General features: G+C 44.5%; 1 protein-coding gene across 3 annotated transcripts in view; it reads right to left on the bottom strand.

Moving 5' to 3' along the window:
* Positions 1–25,328, bottom strand: part of dennd4a (DENN/MADD domain containing 4A) — a 127,007-nt gene that overhangs the window by 61,505 nt on the left and 40,174 nt on the right. For 2 of the 3 annotated variants that reach the window (XM_045706298.1, XM_045706297.1), the window contains exons 13-15: positions 22,342–22,563; positions 18,235–18,380; positions 13,483–13,503 (exon numbers count right to left, since the gene is read on the bottom strand). In XM_045706298.1, the coding sequence (XP_045562254.1) occupies positions 13,483–13,503; positions 18,235–18,380; positions 22,342–22,563 (389 nt within the window). The remainder of the gene's footprint in view (positions 1–13,482; positions 13,504–18,234; positions 18,381–22,341; positions 22,564–25,328) is intronic. The other variant, XM_045706299.1, reaches the window with a different exon arrangement.

The following is a 25,328-nucleotide window of genomic DNA, read 5'->3' as shown; positions in this document are numbered from 1 at the left end:
CAGTCCTGTCCTCTATTCTGTCCGTCCACAACACAGTCCTGTCCTCTATTCTGTCCGTCCACAACACAGTCCTGTCCTCTATTCTGTCCGTCCACAACACAGTCCTGTCCTCTATTCTGTCCGTCCACAACACAGTCCTGTCCTCTATTCTGTCCGTCCACAACACAGTTCTGTCCTCTATTCTGTCTGTCCTCTATTCTGTCTGTCCTCTATTCTGTCTGTCCTCTATTCTGTCTGTCCACAACGCAGTTCACAGTTCAAAGACACAAGAAGGCTACAGACACAGCTACAATGAATCCATACAGCAGCCAAGTTACAGAAACAGGTATTATTTCTATACATGAGAGTGAAAGTGCCTTTGTTCCTACGACCTGCTTCTTCTTTGGCAACGACTAGAAAGCTCGTACAGCGGCTAATGCTATCTATGATCAGTGATCTGTCATCTGTTGCCAGACAGGAACAGGAAATCATTGAAATGATGTCCGACAGAGAAGATACCAGTGATTCCAGACCAGTGATTCCAGACCAGTGATTCCAGACCAGTGATTCCAGACCAGTGATTCCAGACCAGTGATTCCAGACCAGTGATTCCAGACCAGTGATTCCAGACCAGTGATTCCAGACCACTGATTCCAGACCAGTGATTCCAGACCAGTGATTCCAGACCACTGATTCCAGACCAGTGATTCCAGACCAGTGATTCCAGACCAGTGATTCCAGACCAGTGATACCAGACCAGTGATTCCAGACCAGTGATTCCAGACCACTGATTCCAGACCAGTGATTCCAGACCAGTGATTCCAGACCAGTGATTCCAGACCACTGATTCCAGACCAGTGATTCCAGAGAGGAGACTACAGATTCCAGAGAGGAGACTACAGATTCCAGAGAGGAGACTACAGATTCCAGAGAGGAGACTACAGATTCCAGAGAGGAGACTACAGATTCCAGAGAGGAGACTACAGATTCCAGAGAGGAGACTACAGATTCCAGAGAGGAGACTACAGATTCCAGATATCAATATCCTATTACAGATCAGAGCCTAAGAGTTAATCCAGACAAACAAGCATTAATAATGAGCCCATGTCTATCAGGGTCATAACTCAGCATCATCGTCCTTACCCCTCCCTTCTCTCCCTCCTCTCCTCCCCCTCCACCCCTCCTCTCCTCTCCTCTCCTCTCCTCCCCCTCCACCCCTCCTCTCCTCTCCTCCCTCTCCACCCCTCCTTACCTCTCCTCCCCCTCCACCCCTCCTCTCCTCTCCTCTCCTCCCCCTCCACCCCTCCTTACCCCTCCCTTCTCTCCCTCCTCTCCTCCCCCTCCACCCCTCCTCTCCTCTCCTCCCCCTCCACCCCTCCTTACCCCTCCCTTCTTTGCCTCCTCTCCTCCCCTTCACCCCTCCTCTCCTCTCCTCCCCTCCACCCCTCCTTACCCCACCTCTCCTCCCCCCACCCCTCCTTACCCCTCCCTTCTTTGACCCTCCTCTCCTCCCCTTCACCCCTCCCCTCCTCTCCTCCCCCTCCACCCCTCCTCTCCTCTCCTCCCCCTTCACCCCTCCTTACCCCTCCCTTCTCTCCCTCCTCTCCTCCCCCTCCACCCCTCCTCTCCTCTCCTCCCCTCCACCCCTCCTCTCCTCTCCTCCCCCTCCACCCCTCCTTACCCCTCCTTACCCCTCCCTTCTCTCCCTCCTCTCCTCCCCCCTCCACCCCTCCTCTCCTCTCCTTCCCCACCACCCCTCCTTACCCCCCTCCTCTCCTCCCCTTCCACCCCTCCTTACCCCTCCCTCCTCCCCCCCCCCCACTTACACCAATAATCTGAACTGCATGCCAAGGATATGTCAAGTCCGCCTCCCTCCTCTCCTAGTCTACATGAATCCAGCCTCCACTGACCTGAACATAATTCTATAATGTCATGTTGCTCTATGAGACTATTACAGAACACACACACACACACACACACACACACACACACACACACACACACACACACACACACACACACACACACACACACACACACACACACACACACACACAGACACAAACAGAGCAGTGTGTCTGGCTGGAAACTAGCCTTGCTTGGTTCTGTAGAGCCCTACTTCCTCTAACTGGCAGAAAGTCAGAATATGAGTCATTAAAGAGAGTAGAGAGAATAAAGCAAGATATTTCACTCTACTGGGCACTGTACTGTAGTGTACTGTATTCAACTGTACTGTACTGTACTTTACTGTATTCAACTGTACTTTACTGTACTGTATTGTACTGTACTTTACTGTAGTGTACTGTATTCTACTGTATTGTATTGTACTGTACTGTATTTTACTGTATAGTACTGTATTTTACTGTATTCTAATGTACTGTACTGTACTGTACTGTACTGTACTTTACTGTACTGTACTGTACTGTATTGTACTGTATTGTACTGTATTGTACTATATTTTACTGTACTGTACTGTACTGTATTGTACTGTATTGTATTGTACTGTATTGTACTATATTTTACTGTACTGTACTGTACTGTACTGTATTGTACTGTACTTTACTGTATTGTACTGTACTGTATTTCACTGTATTGTACTATATTTTACTGTATTGTATTGTACTGTACTGTACTTTACTGTATTGTATTGTACTTTATTGTGCTGTATAGTATAGTATTGTACTGTATTGTATTGTATTGTACTGTATTGTACACACTTAATTATGTTTTATGCAACCTGGCCCAGTCTCTTTGGTACATGATATGAAGTACAGGGAGTGGATTAGCTATAGAGACTGGTAGCCAGGCTATACAGTAGACAGGGAGTGGATTAGCTATAGAGACTGGTACCCAGGCTATACAGTAGACAGGGAGTACAGGGAGTGGGTTAGCTATAGAGACTGGTACCCAGGCTATACAGTAGACAGGGAGTGGATTAGCTATAGAGACTGGTAGCCAGGCTATACAGTAGACAGGGAGTGGGTTAGCTATAGAGACTGGTACCCAGGCTATACAGTAGACAGGGAGTACAGGGAGTGGGTTAGCTATAGAGACTGGTACCCAGGCTATACAGTAGACAGGGAGTGGATTAGCTATAGAGACTGGTACCCAGGCTATACAGTAGACAGGGAGTGGATTAGCTATAGAGACTGGTAGCCAGGCTATACAGTAGACAGGGAGTGGATTAGCTATAGAGACTGGTAACCAGGCTATACAGTAGACAGGGAGTGGGTTAGCTATAGAGACTGGTAGCCAGGCTATACAGTAGACAGGGAGTACAGGGAGTGGGTTAGCTATAGAGACTGGTAGCCAGGCTATACAGTAGACAGGGAGTGGGTTAGCTATAGAGACTGGTACCCAGGCTATACAGTAGACAGGGAGTGGGTTAGCTATAGAGACTGGTAGCCAGGCTATACAGTAGACAGGGAGTGGGTTAGCTATAGAGACTGGTAGCCAGGCTATACAGTAGACAGGGAGTGGGTTAGCTATAGAGACTGGTAACCAGGCTATACAGTAGACAGGGAGTGGATTAGCTATAGAGACTGGTAACCAGGCTATACAGTAGACAGGGAGTGGGTTAGCTATAGAGACTGGTAGTCAGGCTATACAGTAGACAGGAAGTGGGTTAGCTATAGAGACTGGTAGTCAGGCTATAACTGATGGCTGTCATTTTGTTTACACCAGGTTCATTTATACTGGCTTCACGAGGGAGTAACTTTACACTAAGTTGATCCTAAATTGGTCAGCAATATTGAAAACATATTATTATGAGATCATGCATTTCTTCTCTAGCTTTACTGTAATCGACATTGTGTTGCTTTGTAGTAGAGAGGTTTGCTACTTCATTTGAACAGGTTTTAGAAGATAAATACGTAATTTTTTTGCGCAATATATACTTTTTTAAACAATATCATAGTATTGTATGAACTGAACAGAAGCAAATAATTTCTTGGTAACATTTTAAAATATAACAACATTTAGGAATTATTTCTAGGTTTTAATCCCGACAAAAAAACGTTAAATGCATGTATTTTGTCGTAATGGAGGCTGTTAAATCCAATGGCGGCTGTTCCTTATGAGGAGCATCATAATGGCGGACAGTGACATCAGAATAGTGCCCCCTGTCAGCCATCTAGTGAATACATATACAATGCATTTGGAAAATATTCAGACCCCTTGATTTTTGTCCACATTGTTACGTTACAGCCTTATTCTAAAATGTATTAAATTGTTTTTATTTCCCCTCATCAATGTATACACAATACCCCATAATGACAAAGCAAAAACAGGTTTCAGAAATTTTTGCAAATGTATTAAAAATGTAAAAAAAACCTGAAATAATACATTTACATAAATATTCAGACCCTTTACTCAGTATTTTGTTGAAGCACCTTTGGCAGCACCTTTGGCAGCACCTTTGGCAGCGATTACAGCCTTGAGTCTTCTTGGGTATGTCGCTACAAGCTTGGGACACCTGTATTTGGGGAGTTTCTCCCATTCTTCTCTGCAGATCCTCTCAAGCTCTGTCAGGTTGCATGGGGAGCGTCGCTGCACAGCTATTTTCAGGTCTCTCCAGAGATGTTCGTTCGGGTTCAAGTCAGTGCTCTGGCTGGGCCACTCAAGGACATTTAGTGACTTGTCCTGAAGCCACTCCTGTGTTGTCTTGGCTGTGTGTTTATGGTCGTTGTCCTGTTGGAAGGTGAACCTTCGCCCCAGTCTGAGGTCCTGAGCGCTCTGGAGCAGGTTTTCATCAAGAATCTCTGCACTTTGCTCCATTAATCTTTCCCTCAATCCTGACTTGTCTCCAAGTCCCTGCCGCTGAAAAATATCCCCACAGCATGATGCTGCCACCACCATGCTTCACCGTAGGGATGGTGCCAGGTTTCCTCCAGATGTGACGCTTGGCATTCAGGCCAAAGAGTTCAATCTTGGTTTCATCAGACAAGAGGATCTCAAGGTCTGAGAGTCCTTTAGGTGCCTTTTGTTTTCTTATTTTTACTAATTGTGTACATAATGTTGCTGCCCCCGTCTCATATGACCGAAAAATAACTTCTGGACATCAGAACAGCGATTACTCAACTCGAACAGGAATAATTGTTCTTTAACAAGTCCGACGCTTAGGATATACTGTTCAATCATTGGAGAAAAAAATGGAAAACAAAATGGATGACCTACAATCAAGATTATCCAACTGGACATTAAAAACTGTAACATCTTATGTTTCACCGAGTTGTGGCTGAACGACGACACGGATAAGAGAAGCTACGTCTGGTAAGACGAGGGGTTGGGGTGTGTGTCTATTTGTAATTAACAGCTGGTGCTGAGATGTCTAATATTAAAGAAGTCTCGAGCTATTGCTCGCCTGAGGTAGAGTACCTCATGATAAGCTGTAGACCACACTATCTACCAAGAGGTAGAGTATCTCATGATAAGCTGTAGACCACAGTATCTACCAAGAGGTAGAGTATCTCATGATAAGCTGTAGACCACACTATCTACCAAGAGAGGTAGAATACCTCATGATAAGCTGTAGACCACACTATCTACCAAGAGGTCGAGTACCTCATGATCAGCTGTAGACCACACTATCTACCAAGAGGTAGAGTACCTCATGATAAGCTGTAGACCACACTATCTACCAAGAGGTAGAGTATCTCATGATAAGCTGTAGACCACACTATCTACCAAGAGGTAGAGTACCTCATGATAAGCTGTAGACCACACTATCTACCAAGAGAGGTAGAGTACCTCATGATAAGCTGTAGACCACACTATCTACCAAGAGGTAGAGTATCTCATGATAACCTGTAGACCACACTATCTACCAAGAGAGGTAGAGTACCTCATGATCAGCTGTAGACCACACTATCTACCAAGAGAGTTCTCATCTATATTATTCCTAGCCGTCTATTTACCATCACAAACCGATGCTGCACTAAGACGGCACTCAACCAGCTGTATAAGGCCATAAACAAACAAGAAAATGCTCATCCAGAGGCGGTGCTCCTAGTGGCCGGGGACTTTAATGCAGGGAAACTTAAATCAGTTTTACCTCATTTCTACCAGCATGTCACATGTGCAACCAGAGGGGAAAAAACTCTATACCAGCTTCACTCCACACACAGATATGCGTACAAAGCTCTCCCTCGCCATCCATTTGGCAAATCTGACCATAATTCTATCCTCCTTATTCCTGCTTACAAGCAAAACTAAAGCAGGAAGCACCAGTGACTCGCTCAATACGGAAGTGGTCAGATGACGCGGATGCTAAGCAACAGGACTGTTTTGCTAGCACAGACTGGAATATGTTCCGGGATTCATCCAATAGTATTGAGGAGTATACCACCTCAGTCATCGGGTTCATCAATAAGTGCATCGACGACGTTGTCCCCACAGTGACCGTACGCACATATCCCAACCAGAAGCCATGGAATACAGGCAACATCCGCATCGAGCTAAAGGCTAGAGCTGCCACTTTCAAGGAGCGGGACACTAAACCGGACGCTTATAAGAAATCCAGCTATGCCCTCAGACGAACCATCAAACAGGCAAAGCGTCAATACAGGACTAAGATTGAATCCTACTACACCGGCTCTGAGGCTCGTCGGATGTGGCAGGGCTTGAAAACTATTATGGACTACAAAGGCAAACCCAGCTACGTACGAGCTGCCCAGTGATGCGAGCCTACCAGACGAGCTAAAAGCCTTTTATGCTCGCTTCGAGGCAAGCAACACTGAAGCATGCACGAGAGCACCAGCTGTTCTGGATGACTGTGTGATAACGCTATTTGGTAGCCGATGTGAACAAAACCTTTAAACAGGTCAACATTCACAAGGCCGCTGGGCCAGACGGATTACCAGGACGTGTACTCAAAGCATCCGCGGACCAACTGGCAAGTGTCTTCACTGACATTTTCAACCTCTCCCTGACTGAGTCTGTAATACCTACATGTTTCAAGCAGACCACCATAGTCCCTGTGCCCAAGGAAGTGAAGGTAACCTGCCTAAATGATTACCGCCCCGTGGCACTCACGTCGGTAGACATGAAGTGCTTTGAAAGGCTGGTCATGGCTCACATCAACAGCATCCTCCCGGACACCCTAGACCCACTCCAATTCGCATACCGCCCCAACAGATCCACAGATGACCCAATCTCAATCGCACTCAACACTGCCCTCACCCACCTGGACAAAAGGAACACCTATGTGAGAATGCTGTTCATTGATTACAGCTCAGCGTTCAACACCATAGTGCCCTCAAAGCTCATCACTAAGCTAAGGATCCTGGGACTGAACACCTCCCTCTGCAACTGGATCCTGGTCTTCCTGACGGGCCACCCCCAGGTGGTAAGGGTAGGTAACAACACATCCGCCACGCTGATCCTCAACACTGGAGCCCCTCAGGGGTGCGTGCTCAGTCCCCTCCTGTACTCCCTGTTCACCCACGACTGCGTGGCCGAACACGACTCCAACACCATCATTAAGTTTGCTGACGACACAACATTGGTAGTAGGCCTCATCACCGATAACGATGAGACATCCTATAGGGAGGAGGTCAGAGACCTGGCAGTGTGGTGCCAGGACAACAACCTCTCCCTCAATGTGAGCAAGACAAAGGAGCTGATCGTGGACTATAGGAAAAGGAGGGCCGAACAGGCCCCCATTAACATCAACGGGGCTGTATTGGAGCGGGTCGAGAGTTTCAAATTCCTTGGTGTCCACATCACCAACAAACTATCATGGTCGAAACACACCAAGACAGTCGTGAAGAGGACACGACAAAACCTTTTCCCACTCAGGAGACTGAAAATATTTGGCATGGGTCCTCAGATACTCAAAAAGTTCTACAGCTGCACCATCGAGAGCATCCTGACCGGTTGCATCACCGCCTGGTATGGCAACTGCTCGGCATAAGGTGCTACAGAGGGCGGTGCGAATGGCCCAGTACATCACTGGGGCCAAGCTTCCTTCAATCGAGGACCTCTATACCAGGCGGTGTCAGAAGAAAGACCCAACAATTGTCAAAAACTCCAGTCACCCTAGTCAGACTGTTCTCTCTGCTACCGCACGGCAAGCGGTACCGACGCGCCAAGTCTAGGACCAAAAGGCTCCTTAACAGCCTCTATCCCCAAGCCATAAAACTGCTGAACACCTAATCTGCTGCTACTTGCTGTTTATTATCTATGTATAGTCACTTCACACCTCCCTACATGTAGCTATTACCTCTAACCTGTACCCCTGCACACTGACTCTGTACCGGTACCCACCTGTATATAGCCTCCACATTGACTCTGTACCGGTAACCACCTGTATATAGCCTCCACATTGACTCTGTACCGGTAACCACCTGTATATAGCCTCCACATTGACTCTGTAAAGGTACCCCCTGTATATAGCCTCCACATTGACTCTGAACCGGTAACCACCTGTATATAGCCTCCACATTGACTCTGTACCGGTACCACCTGTATATAGCCTCCACATTGACTCTGTACCGGTAACCACCTGTATATAGCCTCCACATTGACTCTGTACCGGTAACCACCTGTATATAGCCTCCACATTGACTCTGTACCGGTAACCACCTGTATATAGCCTCCACATTGACTCTGTACCGGTAACCACCTGTATATAGCCTCCACATTGACTCTGTACCGGTAACCACCTGTATATAGCCTCCACATTGACTCTGTATCGGTATCCCCTGTATATAGCCTCCACATTGACTCTGTACCGGTAACCACCTGTATATAGCCTCCACATTGACTCTGTACCGGTAACCACCGGTATATAGCCTCCACATTGACTCTGTACCGGTAACCACCTGTATATAGCCTCCACATTGACTCTGTACCGGTAACCACCTGTATATAGCCTCCACATTGACTCTGTACCGGTAACCACCTGTATATAGCCTCCACATTGACTCTGTACCGGTACCACCTGTATATAGCCTCCACACTGACTCTGTACCGGTACCCCCTGTATATAGCCTCCACATTGACTCTGTACCGGTACCACCTGTATATAGCCTCCACATTGACTCTGTACCGGTACCCACCTGTATATAGCCTCCACATTGACTCTGTACCGGTACCACCTGTATATAGCCTCCACATTGACTCTGTACCGGTACCACCTGTATATAGCCTCCACATTGACTCTGTACTGGTACCCCCTGTATATAGCCTCCACATTGACTCTGTACCGGTACCACCTGTATATAGCCTCCACATTGACTCTGTACCGGTACCACCTGTATATAGCCTCCACATTGACTCTGTACCGGTACCACCTGTATATAGCCTCCACATTGACTCTGTACTGGTACCCCCTGTATATAGCCTCCACATTGACTCTGTACCGGTACCACCTGTATATAGCCTCCACATTGACTCTGTACCGGTACCCCCTGTATATAGCCTCCACATTGACTCTGTACCGGTACCACCTGTATATAGCCTCCACATTGACTCTGTACTGGTACCCCCTGTATATAGCCTCCACATTGACTCTGTACCGGTACCACCTGTATATAGCCTCCACATTGACTCTGTACCGGTACCCCCTGTATATAGCCTCCACATTGACTCTGTACCGGTACCACCTGTATATAGCCTCCACATTGACTCTGTACCGGTACCCCCTGTATATAGCCTCCACATTGACTCTGTACCGGTACCACCTGTATATAGCCTCCACATTGACTCTGTACCGGTACCACCTGTATATAGCCTCCACATTGACTCTGTACCGGTACCACCTGTATATAGCCTCCACATTGACTCTGTACCGGTACCCCCTGTATATAGCCTCCACATTGACTCTGTACCGGTACCACCTGTATATAGCCTCCACATTGACTCTGTACCGTAACACCCTGTATATAGCCTCCACATTGACTCTGTACCGGTACCCCCTGTATATAGCCTCCACATTGACTCTGTACCGGTACCCCCTGTATATAGCCTCCACATTGACTCTGTACCGGTACCCCCTGTATATAGCCTCCACATTGACTCTGTACCGGTACCACCTGTATATAGCCTCCACATTGACTCTGTACCGGTACCACCTGTATATAGTCTCCACATTGACTCTGTACCGGTACCACCTGTATATAGCCTCCACATTGACTCTGTACCGGTACCCCCTGTATATAGCCTCCACATTGACTCTGTACCGGTACCACCTGTATATAGCCTCCACATTGACTCTGTAATGGTACCCCCTGTATATAGCCTCCACATTGACTCTGTACCGGTACCCCCTGTATATAGCCTCCACATTGACTCTGTACCGGTACCCCCTGTATATAGCCTCCACATTGACTCTGTACCGGTAACCACCTGTATATAGCCTCCACATTGACTCTGTACCGGTACCACCTGTATATAGCCTCCACATTGACTCTGTACCGTAACACCCTGTATATAGCCTCCACATTGACTCTGTACCGTAATACCCTGTATATAGCCTCCACATTGACTCTGTACCGGTAACCACCTGTATATAGCCTCCACATTGACTCTGTACCGGTACCCACCTGTATATAGCCTCCACATTGACTCTGTACCGTAATACCCTGTATATAGCCTCCACATTGACTCTGTACCGGTAACCACCTGTATATAGCCTCCACATTGACTCTGTACCGGTACCCCCTGTATATAGCCTCCACATTGACTCTGTACCGGTAACCACCTGTATATAGCCTCCACATTGACTCTGTACCGGTACCCACCTGTATATAGCCTCCACATTGACTCTGTACCGTAATACCCTGTATATAGCCTCCACATTGACTCTGTACCGGTACCCCCTGTATATAGCCTCCACATTGACTCTGTACCGGTAACCACCTGTATATAGCCTCCACATTGACTCTGTACCGGTACCCCCTGTATATAGCCTCCACATTGACTCTGTACCGGTAACCACCTGTATATAGCCTCCACATTGACTCTGTACCGGTACCCCCTGTATATAGCCTCCACATTGACTCTGTACCGGTAACCACCTGTATATAGCCTCCACATTGACTCTGTACCGGTACCCACCTGTATATAGCCTCCACATTGACTCTGTACCGTAATACCCTGTATATAGCCTCCACATTGACTCTGTACCGGTACCCCCTGTATATAGCCTCCACATTGACTCTGTACCGGTAACCACCTGTATATAGCCTCCACATTGACTCTGTACCGGTACCCCCTGTATATAGCCTCCACATTGACTCTGTACCGGTACCCCCCTGTATATAGCCTCCACATTGACTCTGTACCGGTAACCACCTGTATATAGCCTCCACATTGACTCTGTACCGGTAACCACCTGTATATAGCCTCCACATTGACTCTGTACCGTAATACCCTGTATATAGCCTCCACATTGACTCTGTACCGGTACCCCCTGTATATAGCCTCCACATTGACTCTGTACCGGTAACCACCTGTATATAGTCTCCACATTGACTCTGTACCGGTACCCCCTGTATATAGCCTCCACATTGACTCTGTACCGGTAACCACCTGTATATAGTCTCCACATTGACTCTGTACCGGTAACCCCTGTATATAGCCTCCACATTGACTCTGTACCGGTACCCCCTGTATATAGCCTCCACATTGACTCTGTACCGTAATACCCTGTATATAGCCTCCACATTGACTCTGTACCGGTAACCCCCTGTATATAGCCTCCACATTGACTCTGTACCGTAATACCCTGTATATAGCCTCCACATTGACTCTGTACCGGTACCCCCTGTATATAGCCTCCACATTGACTCTGTACCGGTACCCCCTGTATATAGCCTCCACATTGACTCTGTACCGGTACCCCCTGTATATAGCCTCCACATTGACTCTGTACCGGTACCCCCTGTATATAGCCTCCACATTGACTCTGTAATGGTACCCCCTGTATATAGCCTCCACATTGACTCTGTACCGGTACCCCCCTGTATATAGCCTCCACATTGACTCTGTACCGGTACCCCCTGTATATAGCCTCCACATTGACTCTGTACCGGTACCCCCTGTATATAGCCTCCACATTGACTCTGTACCGGTACCCCCTGTATATAGCCTCCACATTGACTCTGTAATGGTACCCCCTGTATATAGCCTCCACATTGACTCTGTACCGTAATACCCTGTATATAGCCTCCACATTGACTCTGTACCGGTACCCCCTGTATATAGCCTCCACATTGACTCTGTACCGTAATACCCTGTATATAGCCTCCACATTGACTCTGTACCGTAATACCCTGTATATAGCCTCCACATTGACTCTGTACCGTAATACCCTGTATATAGCCTCCACATTGACTCTGTACCGTAATACCCTGTATATAGCCTCCACATTGACTCTGTACCGTAACACCCTGTATATGGCCTCCACATTGACTCTGTACCGTAATACCCTGTATATAGCCTCCACATTGACTCTGTACCGTAATACCCTGTATATAGCCTCCACATTGACTCTGTACCGGTACCCCCTGTATATAGCTTCCACATTGACTCTGTACCGGTAACCACCTGTATATAGCCTCCACATTGACTCTGTACCGGTAACCACCTGTATATAGCCTCCACATTGACTCTGTACCGTAATACCCTGTATATAGCCTCCACATTGACTCTGTACTGGTACCCCTGTATATAGCCTCCACATTGACTCTGTACCGTAATACCCTGTATATAGCCTCCACATTGACTCTGTACCGTAATACCCTGTATATAGCCTCCACATTGACTCTGTACTGGTACCCCTGTATATAGCCTCCACATTGACTCTGTAACGGTACCCCCTGTATATAGCCTCCACATTGACTCTGTACCGTAATACCCTGTATATAGCCTCCACATTGACTCTGTACCGTAATACCCTGTATATAGCCTCCACATTGACTCTGTACCGTAATACCCTGTATATAGCCTCCACATTGACTCTGTACCGTAATACCCTGTATATAGCCTCGTTATTGTTATTTTTTACTTTAGTTTATTTGGTAAATATTTTCTTAACTCTTTCTTGAGTTTCTGTTGGTTAAGGGCTTGGAAGTGAGCATTTCACGGTAAGGTATGTTGTATTCGGCGCATGTGACAAATAAAGTTTGATTTGATATTATTTGAATTTGGTGTTTGTCCCATTTTTTTTGTGAATTCTTGGTTTGGTGAGCAGGACCCCAGACCTCACAACCATAAAAAAAGCAATGGGTTCTATAACTGATTCAAGTATTTTTTTTTTTTAAATCCAGATCCTAATTGGTATGTTGAATGTTACGTTCCTTTATGTTTTCTCTGTCTCTCTCCACTTTCTCAACTTCTGATCTCCACTGCGTCTCTCTCGATGGCTAGCACCACATCCCACAACTGTACCCAGCACTGCAGCCGAGTCACAACCAAAGAAGAAGCTTAGGTTTTAAGTTACAACATTGAAACGTAATTAATATACAAAGTAATGAAGGAGAAGACGGTCTGAGAGCTTACCTTGCTTCCATTGCTGTAAAGCTGTCCAAGCAAGACCCAAGATCACAGGTAGACAGGCGGGAAGACAGACAGGTAGACAGACAGACAGGTAGACAGGCAGGCAGGTAGACAGGCAGGTAGACAGACAGGCAGGTAGACAGGCAGGTAGACAGACAGGTAGACAGGCAGACAGGTAGACAGGCAGGCAGGTAGACAGGCAGGTAGACAGACAGGTAGACAGGCAGGTAGACAGGCAGGTAGACAGGCAGACAGGTAGACAGGTAGACAGGCAGGTAGACAGGTAGACAGGCAAGTAGACAGACAGGTAGACAGGCAGACAGGTAGACAGGTAGACAGGCAGGTAGACAGGTAGACAGGCAGGTAGACAGACAGGTAGACAGGCAGGCAGGTAGACAGGCAGGTAGACAGACAGGTAGACAGGCAGACAGGTAGACAGGTAGACAGGCAGGTAGACAGGCAGGTAGACAGGTAGACAGACAGGTAGACAGGCAGGTAGACAGGCAGGTAGACAGGCAGGTAGACAGGCAGGCAGGTAGACAGGCAGGTAGACAGGTGGGTAGACAGGCAGACAGGTAGACAAACAGGTAGATTGGCAGACAGACAGACATGTAGACATGCAGACAGGCAGACAGGTAGGTAGACAGACAGACAGGTAGACAGGTGGGTAGACAGGCAGGTAGACAGGTAGACAGGCAGACAGGTAGACAGGCAGGTAGACAGGTAGACAGGCAGGTAGACAGGTAGACAGGCAGACAGGCAGACAGGTAGACAGGTAGACAGGCAGACAGGTAGACAGGCAGGTAGACAGGCAGACAGGCAGACAGGTAGACAGGCAGGTAGACAGGCAGGCAGGTAGACAGGCAGGTAGACAGGTGGGTAGACAGGCAGACAGGTAGACAAACAGGTAGATTGGCAGACAGACAGACATGTAGACATGCAGACAGGCAGACAGGTAGGTAGACAGACAGACAGGTAGACAGGTGGGTAGACAGGCAGGTAGACAGGTAGACAGGCAGACAGGTAGACAGGCAGGCAGACAGGCAGACAGGTAGACAGGCAGGTAGACAGGCAGACAGGTAGACAGGCAGGTAGACAGACAGGAAGACAGACAGGAGAGTGTAAAGGAAATGCACCAGGCAGAGGGAGAAGGAGAGAAACAGATGAAGGATTGACTAGAGAACAGAAGGACTAATACTAATTGTAGCCTAAAGGGACAAGCATTTCTGCTGGTTGCAGTTTGGTCTACAATTTCCTGGATATTTCTTGTTGGTTTAGCCAAAGGCCCTGTATAACCATAAATTACGAATACATTCTGGATGAGATACTGACTCTCACAAACAACTCAGATGACTGATAAACATTTCTTAATTTAAAGGACCACCTACAATTTCAAATACATGAACTGTGTCCTGTGAATGACTCGTTCTATGTAATGTCCTTCCTCATCGACACACTGAGAATACTATAGGACATTATCATCTTACCTCATCGACACACTGAGAATACTATAGGACATTATCATCTTACCTCATCGACACACTGAGAATACTATAGGACATTATCATCTTACCTCATCGACACACTGAGAATACTATAGGACATTATCATCTTACCTCATCGACACACTGAGAATACTATAGGACATTATCATCTTACCTCATCGACACACTGAGAATACTATAGGACATTATCATCTTACCTCATCGACACACTGAGAATACTATAGGACATTATCATCTTACCTCATCGACACACTGAGAATACTATAGGACATTATCATCTTACCTCATCGACACACTGAGAATACTATAGGACATTATCATCTTACCTCATCGACACACTGAGAATACTATAGGACATTATCATCTTACCTCATCGACACACTGAGAATACTATAGGACATTATCATCTTACCTCATCGACACACTGAGAATACTATAGGACATTATCACCTTACCTCATCGACACACTGAGAATACTATAGGACATTATCATCTTACCTCATCGACACACTGAGAATACTATAGGACATTATCATCTTACCTCATCGACACACTGAGAATACTATAGGACATTATCATCTTACCTCATCGACACACTGAGAATACTATAGGACATTATCATCTTACCTCATCGACACACTGAAAATACTATAGGACATTATCATCTTACCTCATCGACACACTGAGAATACTATAGGACATTATCATCTTACCTCATCGACACACTGAGAATACTATAGGACATTATCATCTTACCTCATCGACACACTGAGAATACTATAGGACATTATCATCTTACCTCATCGACACACTGAGAATACTATAGGACATTATCATCTTACCTCATCGACACACTGAGAATACTATAGGACATTATCATCTTACCTCATCGACACACTGAGAATACTATAGGACATTATCATCTTACCTCATCGACACACTGAGAATACTATAGGACATTATCATCTTACCTCATCGACACACTGAGAATACTATAGGACATTATCATCTTACCTCATCGACACACTGAGAATACTATAGGACATTATCATCTTACCTCATCGACACACTGAGAATACTATAGGACATTATCATCTTACCTCATCGACACACTGAGAATACTATAGGACATTATCATCTTACCTCATCGACACACTGAGAATACTATAGGACATTATCATCTTACCTCATCGACACACTGAGAATACTATAGGACATTATCATCTTACCTCATCGACACACTGAGAATACTATAGGACATTATCATCTTACCTCATCGACACACTGAGAATACTATAGGACATTATCATCTTACCTCATCGACACACTGAGAATACTATAGGACATTATCATCTTACCTCATCAACACACTGAGAATACTATAGGACATTATCATCTTACCTTATCAACACACTGAGAATAATATAGGACATTATCATCTTACCTTATCAACACACTGAGAATAATATAGGACATTATCATCTTACCTTATCAACACACTGAGAATAATATAGTACATTATCATCTTACCTTATCGACACACTGAGAATACTATAGGACATTATCATCTTACCTTATCAACACACTGAGAATAATATAGGACATTATCATCTTACCTTATCAACACACTGAGAATAATATAGTACATTATCATCTTACCTTATCAACACACTGAGAATACTATAGGACATTATCATCTTACCTCATCGACACACTGAGAATAATATAGTACATTATCATCTTACCTCATCGACACACTGAGAATAATATAGTACATTATCATCTTACCTCATCAACACACTGAGAATAATATAGGACATTATCATCTTACCTTATCAACACACTGAGAATACTATAGGACATTATCATCTTACCTTATCAACACACTGAGAATAATATAGGACATTATCATCTTACCTTATCAACACACTGAGAATAATATAGGACATTATCATCTTACCTTATCAACACACTGAGAATAATATAGTACATTATCATCTTACCTTATCAACACACTGAGAATACTATAGGACATTATCATCTTACCTTATCAACACACTGAGAATACTATAGGACATTATCATCTTACCTTATCAACACACTGAGAATACTATAGGACATTATCATCTTACCTTATCAACACACTGAGAATACTATAGGACATTATCATCTTACCTCATCGACACACTGAGAATACTATAGGACATTATCATCTTACCTCATCGACACACTGAGAATACTATAGGACATTATCATCTTACCTTATCAACACACTGAGAATACTATAGGACATTATCATCTTACCTCATCGACACACTGAGAATACTATAGTACATTATCATCTTACCTCATCGACACACTGAGAATACTATAGGACATTATCATCTTACCTTATCGACACACTGAGAATACTATAGGACATTATCATCTTACCTTATCAACACACTGAGAATACTATAGGACATTATCATCTTACCTTATCAACACACTGAGAATACTATAGGACATTATCATCTTACCTTATCAACACACTGAGAATACTATAGGACATTATCATCTTACCTCATCGACACACTGAGAATACTATAGGACATTATCATCTTACCTTATCAACACACTGAGAATACTATAGGACATTATCATCTTACCTCATCGACACACTGAGAATACTATAGGACATTATCATCTTACCTTATCAACACACTGAGAATACTATAGGACATTATCATCTTACCTCATCGACACACTGAGAATACTATAGGACATTATCATCTTACCTCATCGACACACTGAGAATACTATAGGACATTATCATCTTACCTCATCGACACACTGAGAATACTATAGGACATTATCATCTTACCTCATCAACACACTGAGAATACTATAGGACATTATCATCTTACCTTATCGACACACTGAGAATACTATAGGACATTATCATCTTACCTTATCAACACACTGAGAATAATATAGGACATTATCATCTTACCTTATCAACACACTGAGAATAATATAGGACATTATCATCTTACCTCATCGACACACTGAGAATACTATAGTACATTATCATCTTACCTTATCAACACACTGAGAATACTATAGGACATTATCATCTTACCTTATCAACACACTGAGAATAATATAGGACATTATCATCTTACCTTATCAACACACTGAGAATAATATAGGACATTATCATCTTACCTCATCAACACACTGAGAATACTATAGGACATTATCATCTTACCTTATCAACACACTCGTCGAAGAAGGCCAGACTGGCATCTTTATCGCTGACGAAGGAACATTCCTCGATGAACCGGATAAACATCTGGGTCCTGATCATCTGGGAGTAGAACTTCTGGTGGGAACGATCCCGGCTCTTTAAGAACCCTGAGGAGCACGACAACCATATGACAACCATATAACAACCATATGACAACCATATGACAACCATATGACAACCACATGACAACCATATGACAACCATATAACAACCATATGACAACTATGTTATAATCTCCTACCCGGCACAGCCAGTAGAGGACTGGCCACCCCTCATAGCCTGGTTCCTCTCTAGGTTTCTTCCTAGGTTTTGGCCTTTCTAGGGAGTTTTTCCTAGGGAGTTTTTCCTAGCCACCGTGCTTCTACACCTGCATTGCTTGCTGTTTGGGAGGTTTTAGGCTGGGTTTCTGTACAGCACTTTTAGATATCAGCTGATGTAAGAAGGGCTTTTATAAATACATTTGATTTGATATGACAACCATATGACAACCATATGACAACCATATGACAACCATATGACGTTAACATATCTAGCTTAAGAAACAAGGTGAAAATCAATAATTTGCTAATAACAGATGACTTTCATATTCTGACTATCTCTGAAACTCACTTTGATAATAAACCTTTGATGATACAGTGGTAGCAATAGATGGCTATAACATCTACAGAAAAGACAGAAATGCCAATGGTGGAGGTGTTGCTGTTTATATTCAGAAACACATTCCTGTAAAGATTAGAGAGGATCTCATGTTAAATAGTGTTGAAGTAATATGGCTACAGGTTCATCTATTTCCTGTATGATTTAAATATATGACCGACTTGCTCGATTCGGTCTCATGTAGCAAAATTTGAAATTGTGTTTTTTTTTTACATTGGATAAAAGTAGAGACTCAGAGATAGAAAATGGTATATCATACACTACAGTTGAGGAACAATGGGGAAAGTAATTCTGCTTTGAAAGTTGATAAACTTGTAACCTCACTTTTAAGAAAATGGCCCTTGAATGTTTTGGTACCTACTGGAGAGCTCTTCTTTATCTACACCCATTCAGTATCATTCACATCCTATTAAGAGCTTTAGCCCCACCCATCTCTTTAAGTATTCACATGTGAGGCTCTGTAGTAAACAGCCAAAGATTTTCAAGACTAAAGGTTGGGTTTATACTACGGTTGTGTTCGTAAATTTAATCTGGAGTGCCAGAATGTGCTCTGGGCATTCGTAAACTCAGAGCGTTGTCACATTGATCGTTAAGTAAATTCAGAGCGTTTCGTTCTCGGAGCGCACACCGGACACTCTGGCCGAAAAAGTAGGGTTGATCTGAGCATTCTGACCTTGTAACAGCAGTCAAGCACCCAAGTTAACTGGCTAACGTTGGCTAGCTTGCTAGCTACTTCCAGACACATGAGAGAACAACTCACTCTGATCATTGTACTCTCCCAAGCAGAGCTGGTTAGGTTGTTTTGATGTTACCCAGAGCGTTGGTAACTGCAAATGTGCTGCTAGCAACAATTTAATTGTTTTTTTGTTTTTTTTTGGCCGACGTTTACTAAATTCAACGGGTGTTGAGCGTTTGTAAATTCAGCAGGTATTCTGTGCTCTGGCACACTCAGGCGAGAGTGCTCTGAAATCGGAGTAGAGAGCCAGAGCGAATTTACCAGCTACGTCAAAAGACAACCCACCATCCTCCATGATGAGTTAATAAAGATAACCCACCATCCTCCATGATGAGTTAATAAAGACAACCCACCGTCCTCCATGATGAGTTAATAAAGACAACCCACCATCCTCCATGATGAGTTAATAAAGACAACCCACCATCCTCCACGATGAGTTAATAAAGACAACCCACCATCCTCCATGATGAGTTAATAAAGACAACCCACCATCCACCACGATGAGTTAATAAAGACAACCCACCATCCTCCATGATGAGTTAATAAAGACAACCCACCATCCTCCACGATGAGTTAATAAAGACAACCCACCATCCTCCACGATGAGTTAATAAAGACAACCCACCATCCTCCATGATGAGTTAATAAAGACAACCCACCATCCTCCATGATGAGTTAATAAAGACAACCCACCGTCCTCCACGATGAGTTAATAAAGACAACCCACCATCCTCCATGATGAGTTAATAAAGACAACCCACCATCCTCCATGATGAGTTAATAAAGACAACCCACCATCCTCCATGATGAGTTAATAAAGACAACCCACCGTCCTCCACGATGAGTTAATAAAGACAACCCACCATCCTCCACGATGAGTTAATAAAGACAACCCACCGTCCTCCATGATGAGTTAATAAAGACAACCCACCATCCTCCATGATGAGTTAATAAAGACAACCCACCATCCTCCACGATGAGTTAATAAAGACAACCCACCATCCTCCATGATGAGTTAATAAAGACAACCCACCATCCACCACGATGAGTTAATAAAGACAACCCACCATCCTCCATGATGAGTTAATAAAGACAACCCACCATCCTCCACGATGAGTTAATAAAGACAACCCACCATCCTCCATGATGAGTTAATAAAGACAACCCACCATCCTCCATGATGAGTTAATAAAGACAACCCACCGTCCTCCACGATGAGTTAATAAAGACAACCCACCATCCTCCATGATGAGTTAATAAAGACAACCCACCATCCTCCATGATGAGTTAATAAAGACAACCCACCATCCTCCATGATGAGTTAATAAAGACAACCCACCGTCCTCCACGATGAGTTAATAAAGACAACCCACCATCCTCCACGATGAGTTAATAAAGACAACCCACCATCCTCCACGATGAGTTAATAAAGACAACCCACCGTCCTCCATGATGAGTTAATAAAGACAACCCACCATCCTCCATGATGAGTTAATAAAGACAACCCACCATCCTCCACGATGAGCTAATAAAGACAACCCACCATCCTCCATGATGAGTTAATAAAGACAACCCACCATCCTCCATGATGAGTTAATAAAGACAACCCACCGTCCTCCACGATGAGTTAATAAAGACAACCCACCATCCTCCATGATGAGTTAATAAAGACAACCCACCATCCTCCATGATGAGTTAATAAAGACAACCCACCATCCTCCATGATGAGTTAATAAAGACAACCCACCGTCCTCCACGATGAGTTAATAAAGACAACCCACCATCCTCCACGATGAGTTAATAAAGACAACCCACCATCCTCCACGATGAGTTAATAAAGACAACCCACCATCCTCCTCCATGATGAGTTAATAAAGACAACCCACCATCCTCCACGATGAGTTAATAAAGACAAGATAGTTTAGCGACCAGCTATTTCAAATCAAATCAAATCAAATGTATTTATATATAGCCCTTCTTACATCAGCTGATATCTCAAAGTGCTGTTACAGAAACCCAGCCTAAAACCCCCCAAAAAACAGCAAGCAATGCAGGTGTAGAAGCACCATTTAAACTTGTTATCATGGTGGAATTACCGGCCGAGTGGCACCGACTGATTTTGTTAGTCAGTCTCACATCGGATATCATATTAAAAACTGAAAACATTTCTCTCCGTCCTACGGAAGGATGTGTACAATGGATTCGGGTACGCAGTCCCACGAGCACATGATGAGTTACATTTTGTTTGTGGGCCCCAAAGTTGCCCATCCCTGCACTAAATCACCATACATCATTAGTCACTAAATCACCATACATCATTAGTCACTAAATCACCATACATCATTAGTCACTAAATCATCATTACACTAAATCACCATACATCATTAGTCACTAAATCAGTTCAGGCCAAACTCTGCAGGCTCTACTCCAGACCTCATTATTAGGATGGATCAGCTGCAGAGTTAAACTGTGGTCGACTGCAGAGCAACAACAGCCTGTCTACATGTAACTTTACTGTCCCGACGGGAGGAGGAGAGAGGAGAATATTCAGTCACTCTTGGAGGACGAAGCAGAGGTAGAAATGTACTTCCACTGTAGTCCAAGTGTGGCTGGATATTCTCCTGTAGGAATGGTAACAAACTAACATCAGATGTAAACACACGACCTGTACTAACCTTGCAAGTCGAACAGCGAGCTTGCGTCCGTGGTCCTTTCGGAAGGGGCCTGCGTGATGGGGAGGAGGTAAGAGCGGTACCCTTTCAATATGGCCGCCATGAACCTAAGGAATGCTTCCTGGATCTGCATCTCTAGCGTGTGGAGGCTCTTCCCTCCGCTCGCCAGGTCTGGGTCACTCGCAGTGGGCTCCATCAGACCGTCGTCGCCGTTGACTTGGCCACCTGGACAATACCGAAGAGAGACAGGTGTTAATCAACTAACCTCAGACACAAAACACCTGTTGGACAATAGGACCAGAAATACTGTACATTCTGCTTTTATGTAGTGTTTTCAGTCAGCATTTTTTTTTATATTGATGTTTTGCTTTGGCTTTAGTTAGGTAACAACTTTCTTATGAGATAATAAATTCACACAGGTCTATAAAAGGTTACAGAAATGGTAGATGGCACGGTACATCCAAAAGCTTGCCGACCCGAAATTGATGATATGTAGATTGTGGGGAGCTGTACTGGTAGATTTCAGTGCAGCCTTTGATATTATTGACCATAACCTGTTATTGAGGAAACTTATGTGTTATGGCTTTTCAACCTCTGCCGTATCGTGGATTCAGAGTTATCTATCTAATTGAACTCAAAGGGTTTTCTTCAAAGGAAGCTTCTCTAATGTTAAACATGTAAATTGTGGTGTACCGCAGGGCAGCTCTCTAGGCCCTCTACTCTTTTCTATTTTTTACCAATGACCTGCCACTGGCGTTAAACAAAGCATGTGTGTCCATGTACGCTGATGATTCAACCATATACGCATCAGCAACCAAAGCTATTGAAGTCACTGAAACCCTTAACAAAGAGTTGCAGTCTGTTTTGAAATGGGTGGCCAGTAATAAACTAGTCCTGAACATCTCTAAAACTAAGAGCATTGTATTTGGTACAAATCATTCCTTTAAGTTCAAGACCTCAGCTGAATCTGGTAATGAATGGTGTGGCTGGTGAACAAGTTGAGGAGACTAAATTACTTGGTGTTACCTTAGATTGTAAACCATTATGGTCAAAACATGTAGATTCAGTGGTTGTAAAGACGGGGAGAGGTCTGTCCGTAATAAAGAGATGCTCTGCTTTTTTTGACACCACACTCCAAAAAGCAAGTCCTGCAGGCTCTAGTTTTGTCTAATCTTGATTATTGTCCAGTCGTGTGGTCCAGTGCTGCAAGGAAAGACCTAGTTAAGCTGCAGCTGGCCCAGAACAGAGTGGCACATTTTGCTCTTCATTGTAATCAGAGGGCTGATATTAATACTATGCTGCCAGTCTCTCTTGGTTAAGAGTTGAGGAGAGACTGACTGCAATCACTTCTTCTTTATATAAGAAACATTAATGTGTTGAAAATCCTAAATTGTTTGCATAGTCAACTTACACACAGCTCTAGCACACACTTACCCTACTAGACATGCCACCAGGGGTCTTTTCACAGTCCCCAAATCCAGAACAAATTCAAGAAAGCGTACAGTATTATATAGAGCCCTTATTGCATGGAACTTCCTTCCATTTAATATTGCTCAAATAAACAGCAAACCTGGTTTTAAAAAACAGATAAAGCAACGCCTCGCGGCACAACGCCTCTCCCCTATTGGAAATAGATAGTTTGTGAGTATGTATTGATATGTAGGCTACGTGTGCCTTTTTAAAAATGTATGTAGTTCTGTCCTTCAGCTGTTCTTGTCTATTAATGTTCTGTGTTATTTCATGTTTTGTGTGGACCCCAGGAAGAGTAGCTGCTGCCTTGACAACAGGAACTAATGGGGATCCATAATAAACCCCAGGAAGAGTAGCTGCTGCCTTGGCAGGAACTAATGGGGATCCATAATAACCCCCAGGAAGAGTAGCTGATGCCTTGGCAACAGGAACTAATGAGGATCCATAATAAACCCCAGGAAGAGTAGCTGCTGCCTTGGCAGGAACTAATGGGGATCCATAATAAACCCCAGGAAGAGTAGCTGCTGCCTTGGCAACAGGAACTAATGGGGATCCATAATAAACCCCAGGGAGAGTAGCTGCTGCCTTGGCAGGAACTAATGGGGATCCATAATAAACCCCAGGAAGAGTAGCTGCTGCCTTGGCAGGAACTAATGGGGATCCATAATAACCCCCAGGAAGAGTAGCTGATGCCTTGGCAACAGGAACTAATGAGGATCCATAATAAACCCCAGGAAGAGTAGCTGCTGCCTTGGCAGGAACTAATGGGGATCCATAATAAACCCCAGGAAGAGTAGCTGCTGCCTTGGCAACAGGAACTAATGGGGATCCATAATAAACCCCAGGGAGAGTAGCTGCTGCCTTGGCAGGAACTAATGGTGATCCATAATAAACCCCAGGAAGAGTAGCTGCTGCCTTGGCAACAGGAACTAATGGGGATCCATAATAAACCACAGGAAGAGTAGCTGCTGCCTTGGCAGGAACTAATGGGGATCCATAATAAACCCCAGGAAGAGTAGCTGCTGCCTTGGCAGGAACTAATGGGGATCCATAATAAACCCCAGGAAGAGTAGCTGCTGCCTTGGCAGGAACTAATGGGGATCCATAATAAACCCCAGGAAGAGTAGCTGCTGACTTGGCAGGAACTAATGGGGATCCATAATAAACCCCAGGAAGAGTAGCTGCTGCCTTGGCAGGAACTAATGGGGATCCATAATAAACCACAGGAAGAGTAGCTGCTGCCTTGGCAGGAAATAATGGGGATCCATAATAAACCCCAGGAAGAGTAGCTGCTGCCTCGGCAGGAACTAATGGGGATCCATAATAAACCCCAGGAAGAGTAGCTGCTGCCTCGGCAGGAACTAATGGGGATCCATAATAAACCCCAGGAAGAGTAGCTGCTGCCTTGACAACAGGAACTAATGGGGATCCATAATAAACCCCAGGAAGAGTAGCTGCTGCCTTGGCAGGAACTAATGGGGATCCATAATAAATATTAGATCAGAGACACTTCAGACTTG

Source organism: Salmo salar, chromosome ssa23, assembly GCF_905237065.1.
Source record: "Salmo salar chromosome ssa23, Ssal_v3.1, whole genome shotgun sequence".
In the NCBI taxonomy this organism is placed as follows: Eukaryota; Metazoa; Chordata; class Actinopteri; order Salmoniformes; family Salmonidae; genus Salmo; species Salmo salar.
This window is presented reverse-complemented; position numbering and strand designations above follow the sequence as displayed.